Below are 21190 nucleotides of genomic sequence, written 5' to 3'. Positions count from 1 at the left end.
CTCCTTTTCCTCTCTGGCCCAGTGGCCCTCACTCCTCTCCTCCTTTTTCCTCGCAAGCCACTGACCTGGGTACCATTTATATTCTAATCTGAGCCCTGCTCTTGACTTGCTGTGTTACCTTGGACAAGTTACTTTCCCACTCTGGGCCTCAATGTTCACATCTATGAAAGGAGGCAGCCGGACTAGATGGTGAGTGACTGTCGTGCTGAGCCCTGCGATTCTTTCTTCCTTTCACAGCTCTCCTCTCCACCTCTCGCCTCTGCGCTCCTCTCTCAGGCCTTCTCTCCCGGGGTAGGCCTGCCCTGGCCCCAGGAGAGCTGTGGCTCCAGCTCCCGTTCCCTGTCTAAGCGACCAGCCCTGGGCCTCCTCCCCAGCTCTGGCCCCAGCTCCGCTCCATGTGGCCCGTCTGAGAGGCTGGCCCCAAGCCCGGGGGCAACTCCACATTTCTCTGTTTTTCCTTTTTTTTTCTCTCTTTCCCGGAGTTAACAAGAAGCAGATGTGGCGCACGATGGTTGGAGAGGTGGGGGGAGGAAGGGGGAGGCTGGACCGCCAGCCAGACAGGGGGGAAGGGAGGGGAGTGAGGGAGAGAGAGAGGCGGGAGGCCAGGGCCCGCCCCGAAACCACTCTTGCGCCTCTGAGCAGCCACAGGGGCAAAGCCCTGTCACCCTCAGGATCCAGTCATTGGGGAAAAGCGATAGGGAGGCCAGAGGAGGGCCAGCTGGGGCGAGGGGGTGGAGGCCCAGGAAGCAGCATCTGAGAGGGCCAGGGACCAGGCACAGGAGGCCGGGGGGCACAGAGAACAAACCCCCCTCAGAAGTGGAGAAGAGGAGAGCGGAAGGAACCGAGGGAGGGACAGATAGGAGCCTGAGGAGGAGAGAGGAGGGGGAGAGGGGTCAGGCCAGGCGGCCAAGGAGGAGGCGTGCGGCTGGGGGCTGCCGGCAGGAAGCTGGGGACAGGACCTGCTGTCCCTCGGATCCGCGGCGTCCCCCGCTCCAGGCAGAGGCGCCGGTGGTCAGGCCAGGATGTGCCTCTGAGGGCCACCACGGAGCGCCCCCGCCATGGCCCCCGGAACCCTCTGGAGCTGCTACCTCTGCTGCCTGCTGACCACAGCCGTGGGGGCGGCCAGCTACCCTCCTCGCGGTTACAGCCTCTACACTGGGAGTGGCGGGGCCCTCAGCCCTGGGGGACCCCAGGCCCAGAGTGCCCCCCGGCCTGCCAGCCGCCACAGGTAAGAGTCTGGGCCCCAGCCCGAGGCTGGAGGTAGGTGAGAGGGTGGGTGAGAAGGTGTGTATCCTGGCCCCGACCTTGGGTCCGCTCTTCTGGGCTGTCCCCGCCTGGGGCAGGGAAGGGGGAAGAGGAAACCCATCCGCCAGGTGCTCTTCACATGCCCGCCTTCCTTCAGGGCACTTCCAGGGCCCCCTGAAGAGCTAGGCCCCCCCCCCCAACCTCAGGGAGATCTGCTTCCACGTTAGGCGCCCAGGGAAACTACCCTGAGGGACACCAGCCAGGCCTTCCTGCCAGCCGCCAGCTGCATACCAGCCTGGGATTCTCGGCAGACCTCTCATTCCTCTCTAGGGCTCCCTCAGCCCCATCCAGTAACCCACGCTTCTGACGCCGCTCCTCTGCTCCCTGTGGCTCTCCAGCCGACACGGACCAGAGACTGGCGCGAATGGGGCCAAGAGTGTAGAACGTCGAGCCCCAAGGTGGGCAGCGCTCATCAATGGCCTATTCTCTCCTTAACCCTGAGCTGGAGCCCTGCCTGCCCCGTCCTCTCCCCTGAGTGGTGGGTGGAAGCCAGCATCCAGGGGATCACCAGGGGCCCTGGCCAGTCGGTTCACACAGGCCACGCCAAGCTGGGGGTTGAGACAGAGGGACACGAATGAATGTGTGGATTCAGAGGCTCCCCACGTGCCCCCAGCCACGAGGATCAACATCTCGTCGTTGTGGTTTTGCATCTACATCTCCTGTCCCCATCTTGAAAAGTCTTTATTGACTCCTGCTGCACAGGAAGGTGGGGGGGCGGGGAGCCGCCCCTGCCAAAGCCCTGGCTCCCACCGTTCCCAGGGGCCCTTCATGTTTTGACCCTCCCTCCGGTTTGACCCTCTGGTAGCCCCCTGGTCCTTCCTTGGGGGTATGTGTCTCTGGATCTTGGGCCCACGTGGGGTTGTATCTGCAGGAACTGGTGTGCCTACGTGGTGACCCGGACAGTGAGCTGTGTCCTTGAGGATGGAGTGGAGACCTTCATCAAGCCTGACTACCAGCCCTGTGGCTGGGGCCAGCCCCAGTGTTCCCACAGCATCATGTGAGCACCTCCCCCTGCCAAGGGATGTGCACTTGGCTGGGGCTGGGCTAGGGCGGCCAACTGGGGGCATTTGTACCAAGCAGGTAGCAAGGGGCAGGACCGGGGGCTTCAGTCACAGCCAGCTGAGGAGATGCTGAGGCAGCAATTTGGCTGGTGGAATACTGAGGGCAAACTTACCTGGACCACCCTGCCAGCCCCTGGAATGCCTTTTCCGGGCTGGGTCACAGTCAAGGAGAGTTGTTCAAAGTTCCAGCACAGGACAAGGGGAGGAAGAGTAGGGATTTGGCCCTCGGCCAACACGCTGACAACTGTCAACTGAGCAAGGCCACATGCTGGTCAGTAAGGGGGACCCAGCCTGAGGGACAGGTCTAGTCCACCAGCGGCTGCTCATCTCTGAGGACAGGGGCCGGGATCACTACAGGACAGGGAGGAGTCAAGAGGCCTCCCTCTGCCTCTCCCAGGTACCGCAGCTTCCTCCGCCCTCGCTACCGCGTGGCCTACAAAACAGTAACGGATATGGAGTGGAGGTGCTGCCAGGGGTACGGGGGCGATGACTGTGCCGAGGGCCCTGCCCCGGCGCTGGGCCCTGCACCCACCACGCCGCGCCCCCGGCCCCGGCCCGCCCGCCCCAACCTCTCGGGCTCCAGCGCGGGCAACCACCTGAGTGGACTGGGTGGGGAAGGTGAGTACCGGAGCTGCTGGGGAGACGAGGGGAAGGCGGTGCTGGGGGAAGCGTGGGCCAGGCTGCTGCGGGGAACCCCTGCTCCAGGTCAGAAGAGGGGACAGAAGGGAGTTAATGAGATCCCTTCCCATGCATGAGAGCGAGAGCGAGTGAGAGAGAGAGAGAGAGAAGAGAGAGGGAGAATATGTCTGTGTGTGTGTGTGTGTGTGTGTGTGTGTGTGTGTGTGTGTGTGTGTGTGTGTGTGTGTGTGTGTGTGTGTGTGTGTGTGTGTGTGTGTGTGTGTGTGTGTGTGTGTGTGTGTGTGTGTGTGTGTGTGTGTGACAGAGAAGAGAGATTGAGTGGAGACCCAAAGAAAAGGAAGGCAGAAAAAGAGAATGTGCTTGTTCACGCCCACGTGTAGCCAAGATACTTCCTAGTTGGGAACAGCTGCGGAGGAAGGGGGACTTCCTTGGAGAAGCTTGGTCCAAGGGGATAGACAGATGAGACTACAACTCCTAGCATGCACTGCAGCCAACTACAGGTCCCAGGCCCCTCGGTGGCCTCTGGAGACTACAGGTCCCAGAATGCAGCAGTCCCCATTGCCCGGCACTGCAGATGTGCTGTGTTTGCCTGCCAGGGAGATAGCTGTGCTGTAATTATGGAAACAGGAACTTCTGGCTGATTCTCCGACCATCCAGCCAGATCCCCCGCAGCTCGCCTCAGAGCCCTGTTTGTCCCTGTAGTGCTGTGGAGAGGTTCCTACCCCACGTCCGCATTTCACTCACCCTGAGGGAAGGACCTAGTGTCATTCCCTTTTTTCAGATGTTGGAACAGTTTCCATAAAGTTAAGAGGCATTCTGGAAGGTGGAAAGGACCTGGCCTTGGTGGTCTGATGGACGACCTGGGTTTGAAACTTGGCTCTGCCACTTATTAAACTTGTAATCCATGGCCCAGTTAATTAACCTCTCTGGTCCTCTGTTTCCCAGTCTGTGAAATGGGAAGAACTAATGGTATTTGCACAATGGAGTTGCTGGATGCGGGAAGGAGCCATGGTACACATGTGGCTTAAAGGCATTCAGTGAATGGAGTTTCCTACCATCTTTTCTTGCCCAAGTCATGCAGCTAAGGAATGGCCACATCAGCTGGGACCTCTGCCCTCTTGTTGGAGCTGGGGAGCGCAGGACCTAGGAGGTAGGCACTGAGCTCTGAGGCCTAGCCCCTCGCCCTTATGCCTTCCCCTCTCTGCCAGGACCTGGGGAGTCACAAAAGGTGCAGCAGCTGGAGGAGCAGGTGCAGAGCCTGACGAAGGAGCTGCAGGGCCTCCGGGGTGTCCTGCAGGGACTGAGCGGGCGCCTGACGGAAGACGTCCAGAGAGCTGTGGAGATAGCCTTTAATGGGAGGCAGCAGCCCGCAGATGCAGCTGCCCGCCCCGGTGTGCACGAAACCCTCAGCGAGATACAGCAGCAGCTGCAGCTCCTGGACAACCGCGTCTCCACCCACGACCAGGAGCTGGGCCATCTCAACACCCATCACAGCGGTGGTGGCGGCAGCGGTGGCAGCAGGGCTCTGGGCCCAAGCCCGGCCCCTCCCGGCCACAGCGAGGAGCTGCTGCGGGAGCTGGAGCAGCGGCTGCAGGAGTCCTGCTCTGTGTGCCTGGCGGGGCTGGATGGCTTCCGCCGGCAGCAGCAGGAGGACAGGGAGCGGCTGCGAGCGCTGGAGAAGCTACTGGCCTCCGTGGAGGAGCGGCAGCGGCAGCTCGCTGGGCAGGCCCTGGGCCGCTGGCCCCCTCCGGAGTGCTGCCCTCCAGAGCTGGGCCGGCGACTGGCTGAACTGGAGCGGAGGCTGGATGTGGTGGCTGGCTCGGTGACAGTGCTGAGCGGGCGGCGAGGCGCCAACCTGGGAGTAGCAGCTGGGCAGGGGGGCCACCCCCCAGGCTATACCAGCTTAGCGTCCCGCCTCGCTCGCCTGGAGGACCGATTCAACTCCACCCTGGGCCCCTTGGAGGAGGGCTGGCGGGGGCTTCCCGGGGGCCTGGGCCACTGGCTGCCTGCTGCCCGGGGCCAACAAGAGAGGCTGGAGGGGCTGCTGGCCAACGTGAGCGGGGAGCTGGGGGGGCGGCTGGCTCTGCTGGAGGAGCAGGTGGCAGGGGCTGTGCAGGCATGTGGGCAGCTCTGCTCTGGGGCCCCGGGCGAGCAGGGCTCCGAGGTCAGCGAGATCCTCAGTGCCTTGGAGCGCAGGGTGCTGGACAGCGAGGGGCAACTGCAGCTGGTGGGCTCAGGCCTGCACAAGCTGGGAGCAGCTGGGGAGTCCCAGCAGGCCACGCTGGAGGGACTGCAAGGGGTCGCGGGCCAGCTCCAGGGTCGGGTCAATGCGCTGGATGAGACGGCTGCAGAGTTCGCACTGCAGCTGAATCTCACAGCGGTGCGGCTGGGCCAGCTGGAGGGGCTGCTGCAGGCCCGTGGGGATGAGGGCTGTGGCGCCTGTGGTGGTGTCCAGGAGGAGCTGGGCCGTCTTCGGGATGGTGTGGAGCGCTGCTCCTGCCCCCTGTTGCCCGCACGGGGCCCTGGGGCCGGCCCGGGTGTTGGGGGACCGAGCCGTGGGCCTCTGGATGGCTTCAGTGTGTTCGGGGGCAGCTCAGGCTCAGCCCTCCAGGCCCTGCAGGGAGAGCTCTCCGAGGTTATTCTCACCTTCAGCTCCCTCAATGACTCACTGCATGAGCTCCAGACCACAGTGGAGGGCCAGGGTGCTGATCTGGCTGACCTGGGAGCCACCAAGGACCGCATCATCTCTGAGATTAACAGGCTGCAGCAGGAGGCCACAGAGCACGCTACAGAGAGTGAGGAGCGCTTCCGAGGCCTGGAAGAGGGACAGGCACAGGCCGGCCAGTGCCCCAGCCTAGAGGGGCGACTGGGCCGCCTGGAGGGAGTCTGTGAGCGGCTGGACACGGTGGCCGGGGGACTGCAGGGCCTGCGCGAAGGCCTCTCCAGACACGTGGCTGGGCTCTGGGCTGGGCTACGGGAAACCAACAGCACCAGCCAGACACAGGCCGCCCTGCTGGAGAAGCTGCTAGGGGGGCAGGCCGGCCTGGGCAGGAGGCTCAGCGCCCTTAACAGCTCCCTGCTGCTCCTGGAGGACCGGCTTCACCAGCTCAGTCTGAAGGACCTCACTGGTGAGGGGGCAAGAGGAAGCACGGGGTGGGGGCACTCCTTTCAAGTCCTTTCTTTCTCCTCCCCTGACCCTGCGACAGCCCAGCTTTAACCTCATCCACTTTCTCCTTGCCCTCCCCAGCATGAATTGCAGATCCACCTCTGTCCCAGGGCTTGGTTTGTCCACAAGAGATGATCCAAGGTCCCAGCTCCCCGCCCTCCCCTGACGGCTCAGACAGGCCTGTGGGTGGAGGAGGGGTGCTGCTCTGCCGGCTAGGTACCCAGCATGGGCAGCGAGGGGCCCCATCACCCTGTCCCTGGATCCACCACCTTCCCTGTCCTTTGGAAACTCCTTTTTAAGGCTCTCCTTCAACTTAGTTTTGTCACTGTAGGTCCTGCAGGTGAGGCTGGGCCACCAGGGCCTCCCGGGGTAGAGGGACCCCCAGGCCCTGCCGGACCTCCGGGACCTCCAGGCAAGGATGGACAAAAGGGGCCCATCGGACCACCAGGTATCGTGGGCTGAGATCCTCGCTGCAGCCAGGGCTACTCCCAGCCCCAACCCCGGCTGCTCCGGGCTTGACATTCTACTCTGAACCGGACAGAGAAGGGGGGGAAAGAGGCAAGGAACTGGGGCTGCTACATGGCTGACAGTGACTAGGAGCTAGGATAGTCACTGTGTTGGCCAGTTAGCTGTGGTGGCCTCACTGCTGTGTTGAAGACGATGCCTGAGCCTATAACGTTGAACAGAATGGACCCTATCTGTTCCTCCTTTTCTTGATACGCCCAGTTCTGTTTTGGAGTCTGCATAGCACCTAGCACAGTGGGAAAGCAGATGTTTGCTGAGTGACTTAGCGAGAGCTGCCCTACTTCTCACAGCTCCCTTTTTTCTTCCCACAGGTCCCCAAGGTGAACAGGGTAAGTTCCTCTCATTCAGTGCTGGAGGGCGGGGAACTGAACTAGGATTTGGAGGATGGAAGGCCTCAGACAGCCCTGGGGGTAGAGACCCAGGAGGGGAAGGGGGCTGGGCAGCCCTGCACTGAGCGTCCACTCTGACACCCTCCCTACCCCACCTAGGAGCAGAGGGGGCACCAGCAGCCTCTGTGCCCCGGGTGGCCTTTTCAGCTGCCCTGAGTTTGCCCCGCTCTGAACCAGGCACAGTGCCCTTTGACAGAGTCCTGCTCAACGATGGGGGCTACTATGATCCAGAGACTGGTAAGCCTGGGAGTGGGCAGCTGGGCACTGGGGGGGATGGGGGAGGCTGTGCAGTGATATGTCCCCATTCTTGCCGTTTCAGACAAGCTGAGTCTTTTCATTCTCTGGTTTGGGGAGACCCCTATTCTCTCCTTCATTTATTCATTCTCACCACAGCTTGGACTGGGGGGTGAGGTGGGGAGGGGAAAAGCCGGGGAGGGGAAAAGCCGATCATTCCACAGCTCTTTATGGGGGCCTCTTCTTGCCCAGGCACTGTTTTAAGTGCTGGGGATGGGGAAATGAACAAAACACTGGTTTCCCTGCCGTCCGTGGAGTTCTAGTAGAAGAGAGGTGAAAAGAGCCAGAGGGTCCCTCCGCACGTAGTCCAGGAGTTCTGCAAGGGCTCCCGGACACCTTCACGGCCCCTGCCACATGTCTCCCTCCTGATTGCCACTGTTGTCCCCAGGCGTGTTCACGGCGCCTATAGCCGGACGCTACTTGCTGAGCGCGGTGCTGACTGGGCACCGGCACGAGAAAGTGGAGGCCGTGCTGTCCCGCTCCAACCTGGGCGTGGCCCGCATAGACTCCGGTGGCTACGAGCCTGAGGGCCTGGAGAATAAGCCGGTGGCCGAGAGCCAGCCCAGCCCGGGCGCCCTAGGCGTCTTCAGCCTCATTCTGCCGCTGCAGGCCGGGGACACGGTCTGCATCGACCTGGTCATGGGGCAGCTGGCGCACTCGGAGGAACCGCTCACCATCTTCAGCGGAGCCCTGCTCTACGGGGACCTGGAGCTAGAACAGGCATAGACAGGGAGCCGGGCCCCACCGGCCCGAAGTGTCTACGCCGGCCAAACAGCCAGCGGGGGTGGGGTGGGGGTGGGCTCCGGGGCGTCTCGCCTGGGACGGGGCCCCGACCCGGGGCAAGCTGCAGTCTCTGTACCCGCCGCAGCAGCGCAGGCGCCCAGAGCAGCGTCCTTCCCACGGTCGGAGTGCGCCGGGTCGGGGACTCTGGGGTCTCCTCGTCCAGACTTTTGGCCTGATCGCCGTCCCTGCAAGACTCGGACTGCGGAGGAGCTAATCCTCGCACACTTTGCTCCCCCAACTGGCCTCTAGGCCGAATCCCTGGGCTCCGGGACTCTCGAGGGGGCTCCGGCCCCCACCGCCATACTAAACTATTCAGGAATAAAGACACTTGGGTTTTCTAAAAAAAAAAAAAAAAACTAAACAAGCTGTCTGCTCTACTATGTGTTCAGGGGTAGATAGGCGTATACAGGGGACGGGGTGAGGGAGCCCCGGGTTCCGGACCCTGCTCGCGTCCTCCGCTTTGGCAGGGGTAGCTCTGCCTGCACTTGCACTGGACGCGCAGGCGAGAAGTGCGCCCGGGGCTTGGAGCGCTAGCCGGGCCCCACTACGGGTCGCGCCTTTTCCGCCGGCGTCCGCCAGAGGGCGCTGGGAGACGAGACCGCGGCGCCGCTGGGCGGTGTCTTCCGTCACGTGACCTCCGCCGCTCATCTTGCGTGCCCCAGCTGCTCAGCGGCGGAGGCGAGGCCTCGAGCTGGGATTGGCTGGGTCTCGGGGGCGGGGCGGGACAGCGGGGACCGCGCCAGCCGCGGCTCTGGATGCCGGGGTCCGGGCCGCAGCTGCGAGGCCAGACTCAACACCGCGGGCCTAGAGTCTGGAGAGGGAGCCGCGGGTGCAGGAGAGGGCGGGACAAGCGATGCCTTTCTGCTGCACTTTCTCTTGGCATTCATGAGGTTGCCTAGCTGCGCTTCAGAGAGATTTGTATTAGCTCGGAGTCCGTCTGACAAGTGAGGAAACTGAGGGCGAGAATTTGAAGGCGTAGCCATCTCCTGGGCCACGCAACCTGCTAAGGGGAGGCCAGGGACCAAGACCGCGGGGTCTGCACTCCCAGGCCCGCTGGGGTCGATGCGCGTGGGGAGCAAGAGCCCGGCTCCGTCCTCTGCACCTCGCCGCTGCAGGAGGCTCCTTGGAGGAGGAGCTCGGGACGCGGAGGAGGAGCCAGTACAGACTCTGGGAGCTGGGACACGATTCTCCGGGATAAGAGGCAGAGCCCGGGAGGAACCCCGTCAGCCGAGCGGGCAGAAATCTCCGGGAGCAGCATCATGGAAGAGAAACAGATTCTGTGCGTGGGGCTAGTGGTGCTGGACATCATCAGTGTGATGGACAAATACCCGGAGGAGGACACGGACAGCAGGTAGGGGCGCCCGGGCCCCTCGGAAACCCTAGGGGCCGCTGCAGCCCCGCGTTGTGCCAGGCGGCCAAGACCAGAGGGCTGCGGAGCAGGGGGTGGGGGGGCCGGGGGGCCCGCAGCGAGGCCTTGAGAGTCGCCTTGGGAGCTGGTGCCCCCTGCCCTCTGCCCGGGACCTGGGGAAAGAATTGAGGCCTTTAGTAGTAAGATCCAGGCTTTGGATAGCGTTGTGTTCTCCAGTTCCCATTTCAACCCTGGGACCGTGTCAGACATCATTATCCCCATTTTACCGAGTAGGCTAAGCAAGTAAAGACCCTGAGGGACGCAGTTATTTATCCACGGGCACACAGCTAGGAAGGTGCAGAACCAGTTTTTTTCTTTTTAACGAGAACTGTGCACTTGCCTATCACCAGCATTTACTTCTAATTTATTTACCACATATATATCTCATCTGTGTCTTTAAAAAAATTTTTTTGAGGTAGCTTACAATAAGAAGTATGTGCAGTTAGACTGTTCAAGAACTTTCAAAACCATGGTGTTCAAGCTTCCCTGTAGCTCGGGGCTTGCTGGCACGGCAGGCAAATTTGGAGATGCTGTGAGTTATGGGTAGAGCTGGCTCATGAGCCACACAGACTTTTCCCTGGTGCCGAATTCCAGAAGTTTACCAGAAGTCCTATTTCCAATACTCAGTGAACAGCATAGTGGAAGAGACCCTTCTTGGTTGTCTGGTAGAAGTTGAAAAGTCATTTGTTGGTTCCCGTATTTACTCTTGATCACCCTTACACTGTGATCCCGAGACACTGCTGTGTGGTGGAATCCGTGGCTGTCTCTTGGTGCAGTCTAGTGCTCAGAATACGGACAAGAACTGCTTCTTGGCCCTCACTTGTCTCAGCCAAGAACTGGATGAAAGGCGAGTTCAAGATTGAACTCGGGAAGGACACTACAGCAACCACAGCCAGGAGGCTCACTGAGGGCAGAGCCCCCGGCATTCTTCAGGCCATGGGTCCACACAGCACTGTCACAGGCATTGTTACATAGTTTCCTCACAGCAGCCCATGGGAAGCGTGTAAGGATCAGTTGCTCCTCTCTTTAGAGACGAGGAAGCTAAGGATTTGGAGAAATTAGACAATTTCTGTAAGGGGCCACGTAGTTGATGAGTGGCAGAGTGGTGGTCACAACTCAAGCGTCCTGATGCTAGTGTTCCAGCCCTCCGCCCTCTCTAGTGCTCCCTGTTCCTTTTTTTTTTTTTTTGGCGGTACGCGGGCCTCTCACGGTTGTGGCCTCTCCCGTTGCGGAGCACAGGCTCCGGACGCGCAGGCTCAGCGGCCACGGCTCACGGGCCCAGCCGCTCTGCGTCATGTGGGATCTTCCCGGACCGGGGCACGAACCCGTGTCCCCTGCATCGGCAGGCGGACTCTCAACCACTGCGCCACCAGGGAAGCCCCTCCCTCCCTGTTCCTTGGCTGCTGCCCGCCTCATGGAGTTGACCTTTTGCTTTGGGCTGCTTTGTTTGACAGAGGTGACAGCCCCTGGCAAAAGGTGCAGGGACAGTGGGAGGAGGCACAAGGGTATGCTGCCGTGTGGCCCTAGCCCACCTACCAAGGTCAAGCCAGCCCCAGGACTTGGTGGCCAGTGAGGAGGCAAGTTTACTTTCCGGAGAACAGTGCAAATTCTGGGGCTCCAGTTTCTCTAGGAACTGTGGAGGACCTCCAGGGGACCCAGAGCACTTGCTCTGCTGGAGCTGAGTCCCGGTGCCTTTGAGCTTACTCATGTTGGAAGGCTGGGACAAGAGCCTGCTGGTCCCACCCTGACGGGAGCTGGTTCCGACGCTGGGCACTAAGCAAGGTGCCTCTCTGAAGAGACCCTCTGTGCTCCCTGCGCTTGAGGGAGTATCTCCCTGCTCCCCCAGACCCATGGCTCTGCTCCTCTGTGGAGCAGTTTGGTTGTCCACAGGGCCTCTCTCCTGTGCTCCCATCCCACCCAGCCCAGCTCCTGGACTCTGTCTTGCCTCCCCGATGGGCAAACCTGAGTGGGGACACAGTCCTTCCCAGCATCTGAGCCCCACCTTTCCCAGGCTCTCTCCATAGGCAGCCGAGAACTGCCACCTGGAACTCGGCCAGACCCCTGAGGAATGGCCCTGCCTCCCAGAGTCCTGGCTGAGAAGGACCTTCCGGAAAGCATCTTCATGCTCAGCAGAGCATTTCTGCACAGAAAGTTGGGTGTCAATATAACTTTGAAGGGTTTCCACAGAGTAGAACTGTATACCCTTTCCCTGAAGCCGCAACAAGCTGGGACCCAACTACTTTCCATTCAGAAACCACTTGCAGTGGTTTGGGATCAGGAGACCCGGGTTCTGGTATCAGCTTTGTCATTAACTGTTGTTGGGACCTTGAGCAAGTCCAGTCCCTCCAGGCTTCTCCTTTCTTCTCTGCATGAAAATTTCTCTAAAGCTCATAGCTTGAGAAATGTTTGACCTTTTGCAGATTAGTATCCTTCTTTCTAATGAGATCGTGGTCCCCTTTTCCCAAGGCTGAAGGGAACTTCAAGGTTAAGCTTTGTGTACAAATATACCCTAGCCTAAAAATTCTACTTCATTCATTTCTCTTAATTAGTAGTTCTTCGGTACTTGTTCCCCTTATCGTAAGCTGCCACAGTTATTATTATCCTTTTTGGAACTGGAAGCATAGAAATAACAGCCTGTACTGTTACCTCACAGTATTATTGGAGCACAAATGAGAAATCATTCAGGTTCTTTGACCATGTATGCATGAGTTATCATTTTTGTTGTTGATGATGACAATGAAGCCCTTCAGGTGTATCTTGACTTAGTTTCCTTTTGTTAGATTTTCAGTAAAGATGGAGAAAAAAAAAAGGAAGAAAAAAAAAGGTAACTATGCACTGTGATGGATGTGTTAACTAACCTTATTGTAGTAATCACTTCACAAAATATATGTATATCAAACTCATCACGTTGGGGCTTCCCTGGTGGCGCAGTGGTTGAGAGTGCGCCTGCCGATGCAGGGGACACGGGTTCGTGCCCCGGTCAGGGAAGATCCCACATGCCGCGGAGCGGCTGGGCCCGTGAGCCGTGGCCGCTGAGCCCGCGTGTCCGGAGCCTGTGCTCCGCAACGGGAGAGGCCACAACAGTGAGAGGCCCGCGTACCAAAAAATTAAAAAAATAAAAAATAAATAAATCATCACGTTGTACACCTTCAGCTTTCAGAATGTTATATGTCAATTATATCTCAATAAAGCTGAAAAAAAAGGAGAAACAAACAAAAATGGAGAAAAACTGGTTTTCACTCACTGGTCTTTTTAACTTTTGTCATCATAAAAGTTACCACACACAACTTTCTTAAATGATCACAATGTCCGGGTTTGCTTCCTGTCTTAATTATTTTAATCTGAGTTATTACTGAAGTGGTCTCTCCTAAGACAGGAGCAGCAGGAGATTTGCCACCTTTGAGAAGAGGCAGCTCTCAAGGAGGAGGCTTGGTGGGGGGTCCCTGTAACAGAGGAGGAAGTAACCCAAAGTCAGTGAGACCCTCAAATTGTGATGGGCCCAAGTGAGTGCTTTCCTGATGTCGTAAGAATAGGTGAAAGATAGAAATGAATCACTGTGAGCTTGAATTTAGCCTGGGCTGGGGAATAGCTGAGCCTCTTCCCTTTGCTGAGCCTAAGGCTGGCCTGGATGCTTTCTGAGGGGAATCGCCTGGCTTTTACATCCTGCGGGCCCTACTCAGGGCTCAGCCCTGCTTATCCCAGCCCCAGCCTGCTGGATCTGCAGGGACCCTCCTTGTGTTTTGCAGGTGCTTGTCCCAGAGATGGCAGCGTGGAGGCAACGCATCCAACTCCTGCACTGTCCTCTCCCTGCTTGGAGCCCCCTGTGCCTTCATGGGCTCGCTGGCCCCGGGCCACGCTGCCGAGTAAGTGGAGGGAGCAGGGGAGGGTGGCCCACAGGGTGGGGGGAGAAGAAGGAAGCCTTGGCCCTGGGTGGGCGGTCTCTGAGAAATGGTTTGTGGCCACCAGAAATGGGTGGGGCGTGGGGAGCGGAGTACCGGCAACCCAGACCCTCCCTGGTATGGCTTATCTGCTGCTCAGTTGTTAATGCTGCTCCTGTTAAAGGTTTCATTTTCACAGCCTGTTTCCTTGGCCAGTCCCTGGAGCCTGCTTCGGCTTCCCACCTTCTCCTTCCTTGTTTCCAACAGACTGTCTGCGGTGGATGTGACTTTGCCCTTCTCAAGTCCCTAATCCTGCCTGTCCTTTTGGCAGAAGGCAGTTAGGGACATGCTGTACCTGCCCTCTCAGGGATGTCCTGCATCCACGGTCCCAGGGTCCAGGCCTGCAGTTTCTTTCCCAGCTGAGGGGGCAGGGCCAGTGACTGTGTCCCCGTTGTTCACTGAAGCAGCGAGAGCTCCCTGCCCAAGGACACCCCAATGCCACGTGCTAAAGCTGGGCCCAGCCCCATGCCTCCCAGCTCATCGGCTAGGAGGCTGCAGCCCGTAGTGGCCCACACGCTTCCTCTATGTTGGCTGCTGCAGGGACCCAAGAGCCCTTTGACCCCTGGCACTGCCGACTCAGCAAGCGCTTATCAGGCGGTGAGGCCCACTTTGCCCACTGTGGGCACAGGGGCAGGCTGCCAGGTTGCTGGCCTGTAAAGCACAGCCCTTTGAACCCTGGTTTGAGCGGGGCTGGTGCCAGAGCCCAGCCCCAAGCCGCAGCCAGATTCCCTTCCTTATGAACTGGCACGAGAGCCTGCCCTGTGATGTGGGACAGAGGGACCCGGAGCCAACAGCTGCTCACTTGTCAGCCCTCGTCAGCAGCTGCCTTCCCTCCCAGCTAGAGCAAGACCGTGCCTCTTGCTTTGGGGTGGTGGACCCACCTTTGTGTGGCAATCATGCTGATAGCTGGGCCATTCCAAATTCTCCCCATGTGTTCAACAAACACTGAATGAGCACCTACCATGTGCCTGGCACTGTGGGTGCAAAAAGTTATTTGGCAAAAACCAAATCATATTCTCCATGCTGTGGGAAAGCTACTATTTAAAGGATCCTTGAGACGTAAGGCAAGGAATGATGCCCCGATGTGGTACCTCTATACAGACCTGTATTGTCCAGCCTTGGTGTTGCCGAAAGTGGGGTTCAGCCATAGTGAGAAAGGCCAGGATGGTGGCTGGACTGCTGGGCGTAGTGGCCACAGCTCATTTCCAAAGAGCTGGGAGGGATGGGTGGCCTCCTTGTTCTGCTGGTACAGTCTTCCTGAAGGGCCACCCCCCGGCTCACTCTGATTGGAGGGGATTCTGAGTGAGAGTCCTGGACCCGGTCCATACTGAGGGGCCTCAGGCACTGAGAGGGCTTGCCACTGTGGAAGGAGCGGGTAGTGAGCAGGGCCACCGAGGCTGGGCATCGTGGAGGCAGGTGTAGAAGGAGAGGAATCACGTTAGGACCGGAAGGACTTCAGAGAGTGGAGCACCATGGGGATAAGCAAGCAGAGGGCACCTGGGGGACAAAGTATCACCTTGGTCATTATTAATACTGCCTGGGCCTTGCGTGATGCGGGCCACAGTGCCCTCACCTGCTAGGTTCAAACAGGGTGCATGTTCTAGGTCCCACATCTACCCCATCTAGCTTTATGAACGTGAGCAAATCCTTTCCAGCTTGAGTCAGATTGAAGGACAGGGTCAGGGTTGGAGTTTGCTTCAGTCAGGACCTAAAAGAATGTCCCTTAGGGTTTTTCTCACTAAGCTCCAGCCATGCTCTCCTGCCTCTCCTGCCTCCACACAGCCTGTGACAGTGACTCCCAGTCCCATCCTAGCCCCTGTGCTTGCACCCCAGGGTCCCCGGTGGCCCTGCCACCTACCCTCCAGTCCCCAAACCCCCGTCGAACTGCGCCTCCCCGGGTTACTCCGCCCTGGCAGTTTTGTCCTGGACGACCTTCGCCGCTATTCCGTGGACCTACGCTACACGGTCTTTCAGACCACGGGCTCCGTCCCCATTTCCACAGTCATCAGCAGCGAGGCCAGTGGTAGCCGCACCATCATACATGCCTACAGGTTTGTACATCTGTCTGCGCCTTGCCAGCTGCCGCCGCCATTGCCGTCACTCAGCTCCCAGAGCAGGACCCTCTCTCCAAGACCCGCGTGCTCCGGCACCGCTCCCCACCCCGCGGGAGGTCCAGGCCCCTGGTAGCCTCTAATCTGTGTCTCCTTGCCCTTCCCTTGGCTCGGGCTCCACCCCAAGCTTCCTGGTGGCTGACTTCAGGCAGCGGGGCGTGGACGTGTCTCAGGTGGCCTGGCAGAGTAGCGGGGAAGCCCCATGCTCTTGCTGCATCGTCAACAGCTCCAATGGCTCCCGTACCATTGTGCTCTACGACACGTAAGGCCCCCTGGCCTGCCCTGCCACAGCCCACCAATTAGCTCCCTCACTTGCCACGTGGGCAGCCCACTGGCCCACCCTCTGTGGCCTCTCTCTTTGTACCAGAAATTGTCCCTATGCCAAACTGTTCAGTGATTTCGGAATTGTTCTCAATTAGGGGAGAAGTGAGGTGGGAAGGGATGGGCTTTGCTCTGCCTGGCGACTTGGCCTTGGTCAACACCAAGGATGGGCGGGCAGGCCTGTGCAAACTGTAATTTATGATGTGATTCCTCCGTAATCAGCCAATCAGCAGCCTGGGTGTGAGTATGGGGAAATTGTTCTGAGGACAGAGGGATGGGAGATGTGATTCAAACCATCTTGAGCCCTGAAGGGGGCCCACTGGGGTTTCCAGGGTCAGCCCCAGAGTTGGCAGCCTGCAGCATGGCACCAGGAGCTGAGGTTTGGGTGTTCGAAAGAGATGAGCAACCCCAAAGGTCCCAGCATAATGAAGCCAGACCAAATGCCACACACCACTCGCAGCCATTGCTGAAGGAGGGAAGGGGAACACTGGCTCAGCAGAACAGGGCCATCTGACGTGTTGCTAACCTCAGGCAGGGCAGGGGCATCCCTTTAGGGTCCCAAGCTTCCAGGGAGAGACCCCTTCTCATCTCTCCAGATTCCCTCCTGAAAAATCTCAAGAGGTTTAGTTTACTGAGAAACTAGGGTGTGCCAAGTACTCTGTTAGGGCAGAGATGGCCCAAGCCCAGCTGCCCTGGGGTTCTGACTGTCCCTGCTGCCCAGCACGACCACTGAACCTGCGGGAGGGGCAGTCATCCTAGAACAAGATTTATAACCAGTGGCCCTGGGCTCTTTGTGTCCCAGTGAATGAGTGGGTAGGCATACATGCTAGACACGATCTTCCCATTGGGCAACCCTAGTCATCTGCCCATTAAGCAACAATCTGTAGCAGCTTTGATCAGGGACACAACATGGGTATTCACGGGAAGGGAGGGAGAGGAGCTCCAAGGAGAAATGTTTATTGCCCACGGCCTCAGTCCAGGCATATCCACACACATTATCTCCAGCTGCAGCAGGCCTGCGGGGCTAGGGGTTCGGTCCCATTTACCGAAGGGGAAGCACCTCAGAAAGGCCACAGTCACCCAGCTAGTTAAATCGAAGTAGGATTTGGCGCAGAACATGGAGGGGAGGACACTGGCTGTGTGTAGGTCTCTGGCCAAGGAAGGTCAAGGCGGACCCTTCCCAGGTCTCCACACCTAAGTCGGCCAAAAATAAACTCATTCTCAAGCACCAACCTTGATCCCAGGGCCATAACATGGAGCTGCCAAACTCAGGACAGGGCTGCTGTCACCCCTGGGGTGCCTGAACTGAGAGGACCCAGACCCGAGCTCCAGGCAGAACGGCGCGGCCTTTGGAGTTTCCCAGGGCACTGCGTGGTGGTAGCTGTGTGTGCTGCTGGCAAGAGGAATTCTGGGAATTGTAGTCCCTGGTGCTCTGAAAGCATTTCGGGAGATATGGTCTGCAAGGCACGCAGAACTGGTCCCTTGCTTGACATATGTGGTGGTTGAGTTTGCCCTTAGATAATATCACAGCCTCAAACACAGGAAGGGGCATCCTAGGAAACTGCCTGCAGCCCCCTGTGTGGATGGAGCTGAGCAGGGCAAGGAGTGGTCTCGAGTTTAGCCTGAGACAGGGTCTGTCCTGGAGCCAAGCCTCAGAAGCATGTGCTATAGATTCAGTTTCCTGCCATGCTGCAGGCAGCGCCAGGCATAGGGGCCCTAGCAGCCAGTTAGAGATCCTGGCCCTGGCTGACCTCACCATGCCCCTTCTCTGTCCTTTCTGTCCTGCGACTCAGGAACCTACCAGATGTGTCTGCTAAAGACTTTGAGAAGGTTGACCTGACCCGGTTCAAGTGGATCCACATTGAGGCAAGCCCTGCCCTACCTGTGTTTTGAGGGCCTCAACCTGCCAGCCCCTCCACATGTTCTGCCTTCTTCTTGGTTTCTTTGAACCATGAAGTACCTTAGAGATCAATGAATCCAACTCCCCTCACCCGCTCTCCATCCTCCTTCTATGTTTTCAGGTGGAAACTAAGGCCCAGAAAGACTGGGTGATTTTCTCAAGGTCACACAGCAAGATGTAGGTGCCAGAAGCAGGGTGCTGGCTCTAGGCAAAGTCTGGTGCTTCCTGTGTTACAGGCTGCCCCACCTCCTCTGGACTTGGCCTCTGGCAGGAGCCTGGCTGTGGGAGGCCTGACCTGTTACCTCTGGGGAGGCAGGAATGGGAGGGCCTGACCCAGCTCCCAAATAAAGGGAACTAGAATCTTCATTCCAAGAGAAGTTTTGGAGTCTAGGTGGGAGGAAACCTTGAGAAGTCCTGAGTTCTAATCCTAGCCCTGTCATTTAATTTATTGTAGGTCCTTAGGAGAGTCTCTCTTTTATTCTTTCGTCTTCTCATCTGAAATGGGAGGGCTGGTCAATAAGGTCTCCAAGGTCCAGAATAGCACTAGAATTTTGAGACTTAGGTTGGGTTTCCGGCCCAGCCTTCCTGGCCCCTCTCCCCCCTCACCCATGGTTCCAGCAGGGAGGGAAGAATGAGGCAGAATGAGACCAGCGCCCAGCTGGTCCTGAGTTGCCTGCCCTGCCCTGCTCTGCCCCAGGGCCGAAATGCATCAGAGCAGGTGAAGATGCTGCAGCGGATAGAACAGCACAACGCCAGGCAGCCTCCAGAGCAGAAGATCCAGGTGTCTGTGGAGGTGGAGAAGCCGCGAGAGGAGCTATACCAGCTGTTGGGCTACGGAGACGTGGTAAGCATCCCCCACGGCCCCCCACCTTGCCACATCCAGCTTAATTTGGTCCTTAAAGGGAGTCCGAGTGTCCCCTTGTCCTGCCTGTCACACTTAGGGCGGCACTTTGCGGCTTGGTGATATTGGCAGGTGGGGGCAAAGCAGAGGCAGACCTCTAGCTTAGGGCTCTAGTGCAGGCCTCAACAGCGGCCAAGGAGTAGAATTTCTCCAGCCCAGCGGGCGCATAGGTATGAAGGCAGCCAGAGGGCTTGGTCAAGGCCAAGACAGCCAGCCTCAGGGCCAGACTGCGTGGAAGCCTCCCCTCCCTGGGCCTCCTGTCTTTTCCTCTGTCAAATGACAGGATGGGACTGTTCTCCGAGGTGCCCTCCAGTTCTGTAGGGGGTGAGGGAGGATGGGAAGGGGGCTTGCGCATGGTAAGTGTGGAATGTACGTGGAATCGGGATGATAATCTAGCATCACAGTGGCAGCTCGTTGGGCCTCAGCCTTGGTTGCACGTTAAATGATGTGGATGCCTGAGCCCCACCCTCAGTTTTTTTTTTTTTTTTTTAATTTGGTTGGTAGAGGTGAAGCCTGGACTGAAGTATTTTTTAACAAAACACCCTGGTGATTCTAATATGTAGCTGGTGTTAAGGAAGCTCTAGAACCCCTATCCCTTTGTTTTAAAGATGAAGAAATCAGACCTAGAGGGCATAGCTGTATGCGGAAAGCCAAACAGAACAAAAACCCTCCTGAAAGCCGTGGTTTCACCTGCCAGTTGTAGATTGCGCCCCAAGATGACCTCAAGACTCACTCTGGGTTTTCAATTGTGAGGAAATTCGTTGATCTTAGAATAGGCCGGGGCTTTCGTGTCACAATTTACATGGCTGTTTTCTAGCATATCCTGAGCAAGTATGAAAACGTGTTCCTGAGGGACAGCGAGATGCTACTTGGGGCTTTAGGTGGCCACGATGGAGGAGCAGGTTGCTGGTAGTGAGGGACAGCTGGGGTAGAGCTCAGCTGACTGTCAGCCTCTCTTCCACTGCCCACAGGTGTTTGTCAGCAAAGATGTGGCCAAGCACTTTGGGTTCCAGTCAGCGAAGGAGGCCCTGAGGGGCCTGTACGGTCGCGTGAGGAAGGGGTGAGCTAGCGGAAGCCAGGCAGCGGCCCGGGTACGGGGAGTGAGGGAGCCTGGCCTCCAGGGTCTGCCCCGGGGAGGGATAATGAGGCTGGGGGCCAGGGCTGGGCTAACACCCAGCTGAGTGGAGGGTGTCACAGGGCTACGCTGGTCTGTGCCTGGGCTGAGGAGGGTGCCGATGCCCTGGGCCCTGATGGACGGCTGCTCCACTCCGACGCTTTCCCACCGCCCCAGGTGGTGGACACTCTGGGGGCCGGAGACACCTTCAATGCGTCCGTCATCTTCAGCCTGTCCCAGGGTGAGTACCCCAGCAGCAGGCCCAGGGCCGGGGCCTGCCCCTGCCCAGAAGGCCCGGCTGATCTGGCTACTCATCCCCCCCTCCAGGGAAGAGCATGCAGGAGGCACTGAGCTTTGGCTGCCAGGTGGCGGGCAAGAAGTGTGGTCTGCAGGGCTTCGATGGCATCGTGTGAGTGCCCTGTGGCAGGAAGCACCGGCTCACATCCCCGCCCCGGGCCAGCAACACTGGCTGCCGTCGCCCTCTCTTCTCTGGCCAGCTGGCGTCAGGCTGCCTTGCCCCCCAGGCAGATGCAGGCTGTGGGAGGGCTCCACCTGTGACCTGGCATCTCACATGGCAGAGCTGCAGGCAAATAAATCTCCCCCAGAGCCAGCTTCCTTCTGGCAGTCTGTTTGTCTTCGATGTCTGAGCTGCTCTGGCTGGGGATTCTGGAGGCTTTGATCCTGCAGTCCTTCGCCCTTTTTTTCTCTATTCCCCAAATTCACCTCCTGCCCAGGCCCAGAGGAGGGGCCACCCAGACCAGAGCAGCAGGAAGTGCCCCAGGCTTGCCACCAGCTGTGCCCCTGCTGGGGCCCCAGCTCAGGGTAGAGGGCCAGACTTCCAGCCTTTCTGGCGGGGGAGGAGACTTAACCCCTTGCACCCCAGGGAACCTTCCAAATAACCACAAGCCATGAGAAAAGCTCCTCTGGGCCCCAGCTCTGTCACAAGACTCCAGTGGCCACAAGTGTGTCCACATGGCTGAGCCAGCCTGACAGGCCAGCGGGCAGGGAGCCTCCTCTGGTTTGGCGGAGCCTCTGCAGTCCAAAAATATCTCCCCAATGACTGACCCCGAGCCTGACAGCCCCACCCTTGGAGCTGCCTTGTAGTTAAGGCGGCGCCTGAGCCACAAATGTGACCCGGAATGCAAAGCATTGCTTTCCCTGGGGGAGACCTGGTCTGAGGGCATATGGGAATTGGTGAATTTCCACATGGGAGTTGGGGCAGGGGGGTGAGGCCGTAGAATGTGATAAAAGGTATGGGCTTTAGGCTCAGACAGGCCTGAATTCAAATCTGCCACTTACTTAGCTATGGGACCATGAGTACATTACCGAACTCCA

At 58.7% G+C, this 21190-nt stretch overlaps 2 protein-coding genes across 7 annotated transcripts; both read left to right on the top strand.

Moving 5' to 3' along the window:
* Positions 1-588: 588 nt before the first annotated feature.
* On the top strand, positions 589-8522 carry EMILIN1 (elastin microfibril interfacer 1). Of its 2 annotated transcripts, XM_033838880.2 has the most exons (9): positions 1092-1228; positions 1576-1703; positions 2177-2302; positions 2764-2984; positions 4214-6133; positions 6503-6619; positions 7008-7025; positions 7185-7322; positions 7768-8522. In XM_033838880.2, coding segments are annotated over exons 3-9 (2754 nt in total). In that variant the 5' UTR covers positions 1092-1228; positions 1576-1703; positions 2177-2300; the 3' UTR covers positions 8106-8522. The 2 variants fall into 2 exon arrangements, with proteins under 2 accessions (XP_033694770.1, XP_033694771.1); XM_033838879.2 differs by lacking the exon at positions 1576-1703 and having other exon boundaries at positions 589-1228.
* Positions 8523-8896: 374 nt separating this feature from the next.
* Positions 8897-21169, top strand: KHK (ketohexokinase). Of its 5 annotated transcripts, XM_004313480.4 has the most exons (9): positions 8897-9513; positions 13317-13433; positions 15425-15559; positions 15747-15881; positions 17734-17806; positions 18538-18684; positions 19713-19801; positions 19939-20096; positions 20183-20419. In XM_004313480.4, exons 1-9 carry the CDS (start codon positions 9422-9424, stop codon positions 20266-20268), a joined length of 1032 nt encoding a protein of 343 aa, XP_004313528.1. In that variant the 5' UTR covers positions 8897-9421; the 3' UTR covers positions 20269-20419. The 5 variants fall into 5 exon arrangements, with proteins under 5 accessions (XP_004313528.1, XP_073647616.1, XP_073647617.1 ...); XM_073791517.1 differs by lacking the exon at positions 15747-15881 and having other exon boundaries at positions 8898-9513; positions 20033-20096; positions 20183-20356; XM_004313481.4 differs by lacking the exon at positions 15747-15881 and having other exon boundaries at positions 8899-9513; positions 20183-20470.
* Positions 21170-21190: the final 21 nt, after the last annotated feature.

This window comes from Tursiops truncatus, chromosome 14 (assembly GCF_011762595.2).
Source record: "Tursiops truncatus isolate mTurTru1 chromosome 14, mTurTru1.mat.Y, whole genome shotgun sequence".
Lineage (NCBI taxonomy): Eukaryota > Metazoa > Chordata > Mammalia > Artiodactyla > Delphinidae > Tursiops > Tursiops truncatus.
Note: the sequence above shows the minus strand (reverse complement) of the source record. Positions and strands in the feature narration are given on the sequence as shown.

Bases quoted from the DNA above. Each gene is read 5' to 3' on its own strand.
- EMILIN1 (XM_033838879.2), top strand. From the start codon at position 1,059: ATGGCCCCCGGAACCCTCTGGAGCTGCTACCTCTGCTGCCTGCTGACC. The intron at 1,229-2,176 runs GTAAGAGTCTGG...TTGTATCTGCAG, and splicing joins CGGCCTGCCAGCCGCCACAG to GAACTGGTGTGCCTACGTGG. The intron at 2,985-4,213 runs GTGAGTACCGGA...CCTCTCTGCCAG, and splicing joins GAGTGGACTGGGTGGGGAAG to GACCTGGGGAGTCACAAAAG.
- KHK (XM_004313480.4), top strand. From the start codon at position 9,422: ATGGAAGAGAAACAGATTCTGTGCGTGGGGCTAGTGGTGCTGGACATC. The intron at 15,560-15,746 runs GTTTGTACATCT...CTCCACCCCAAG, and splicing joins ACCATCATACATGCCTACAG to CTTCCTGGTGGCTGACTTCA. The intron at 18,685-19,712 runs GTAAGCATCCCC...CACTGCCCACAG, and splicing joins TGTTGGGCTACGGAGACGTG to GTGTTTGTCAGCAAAGATGT.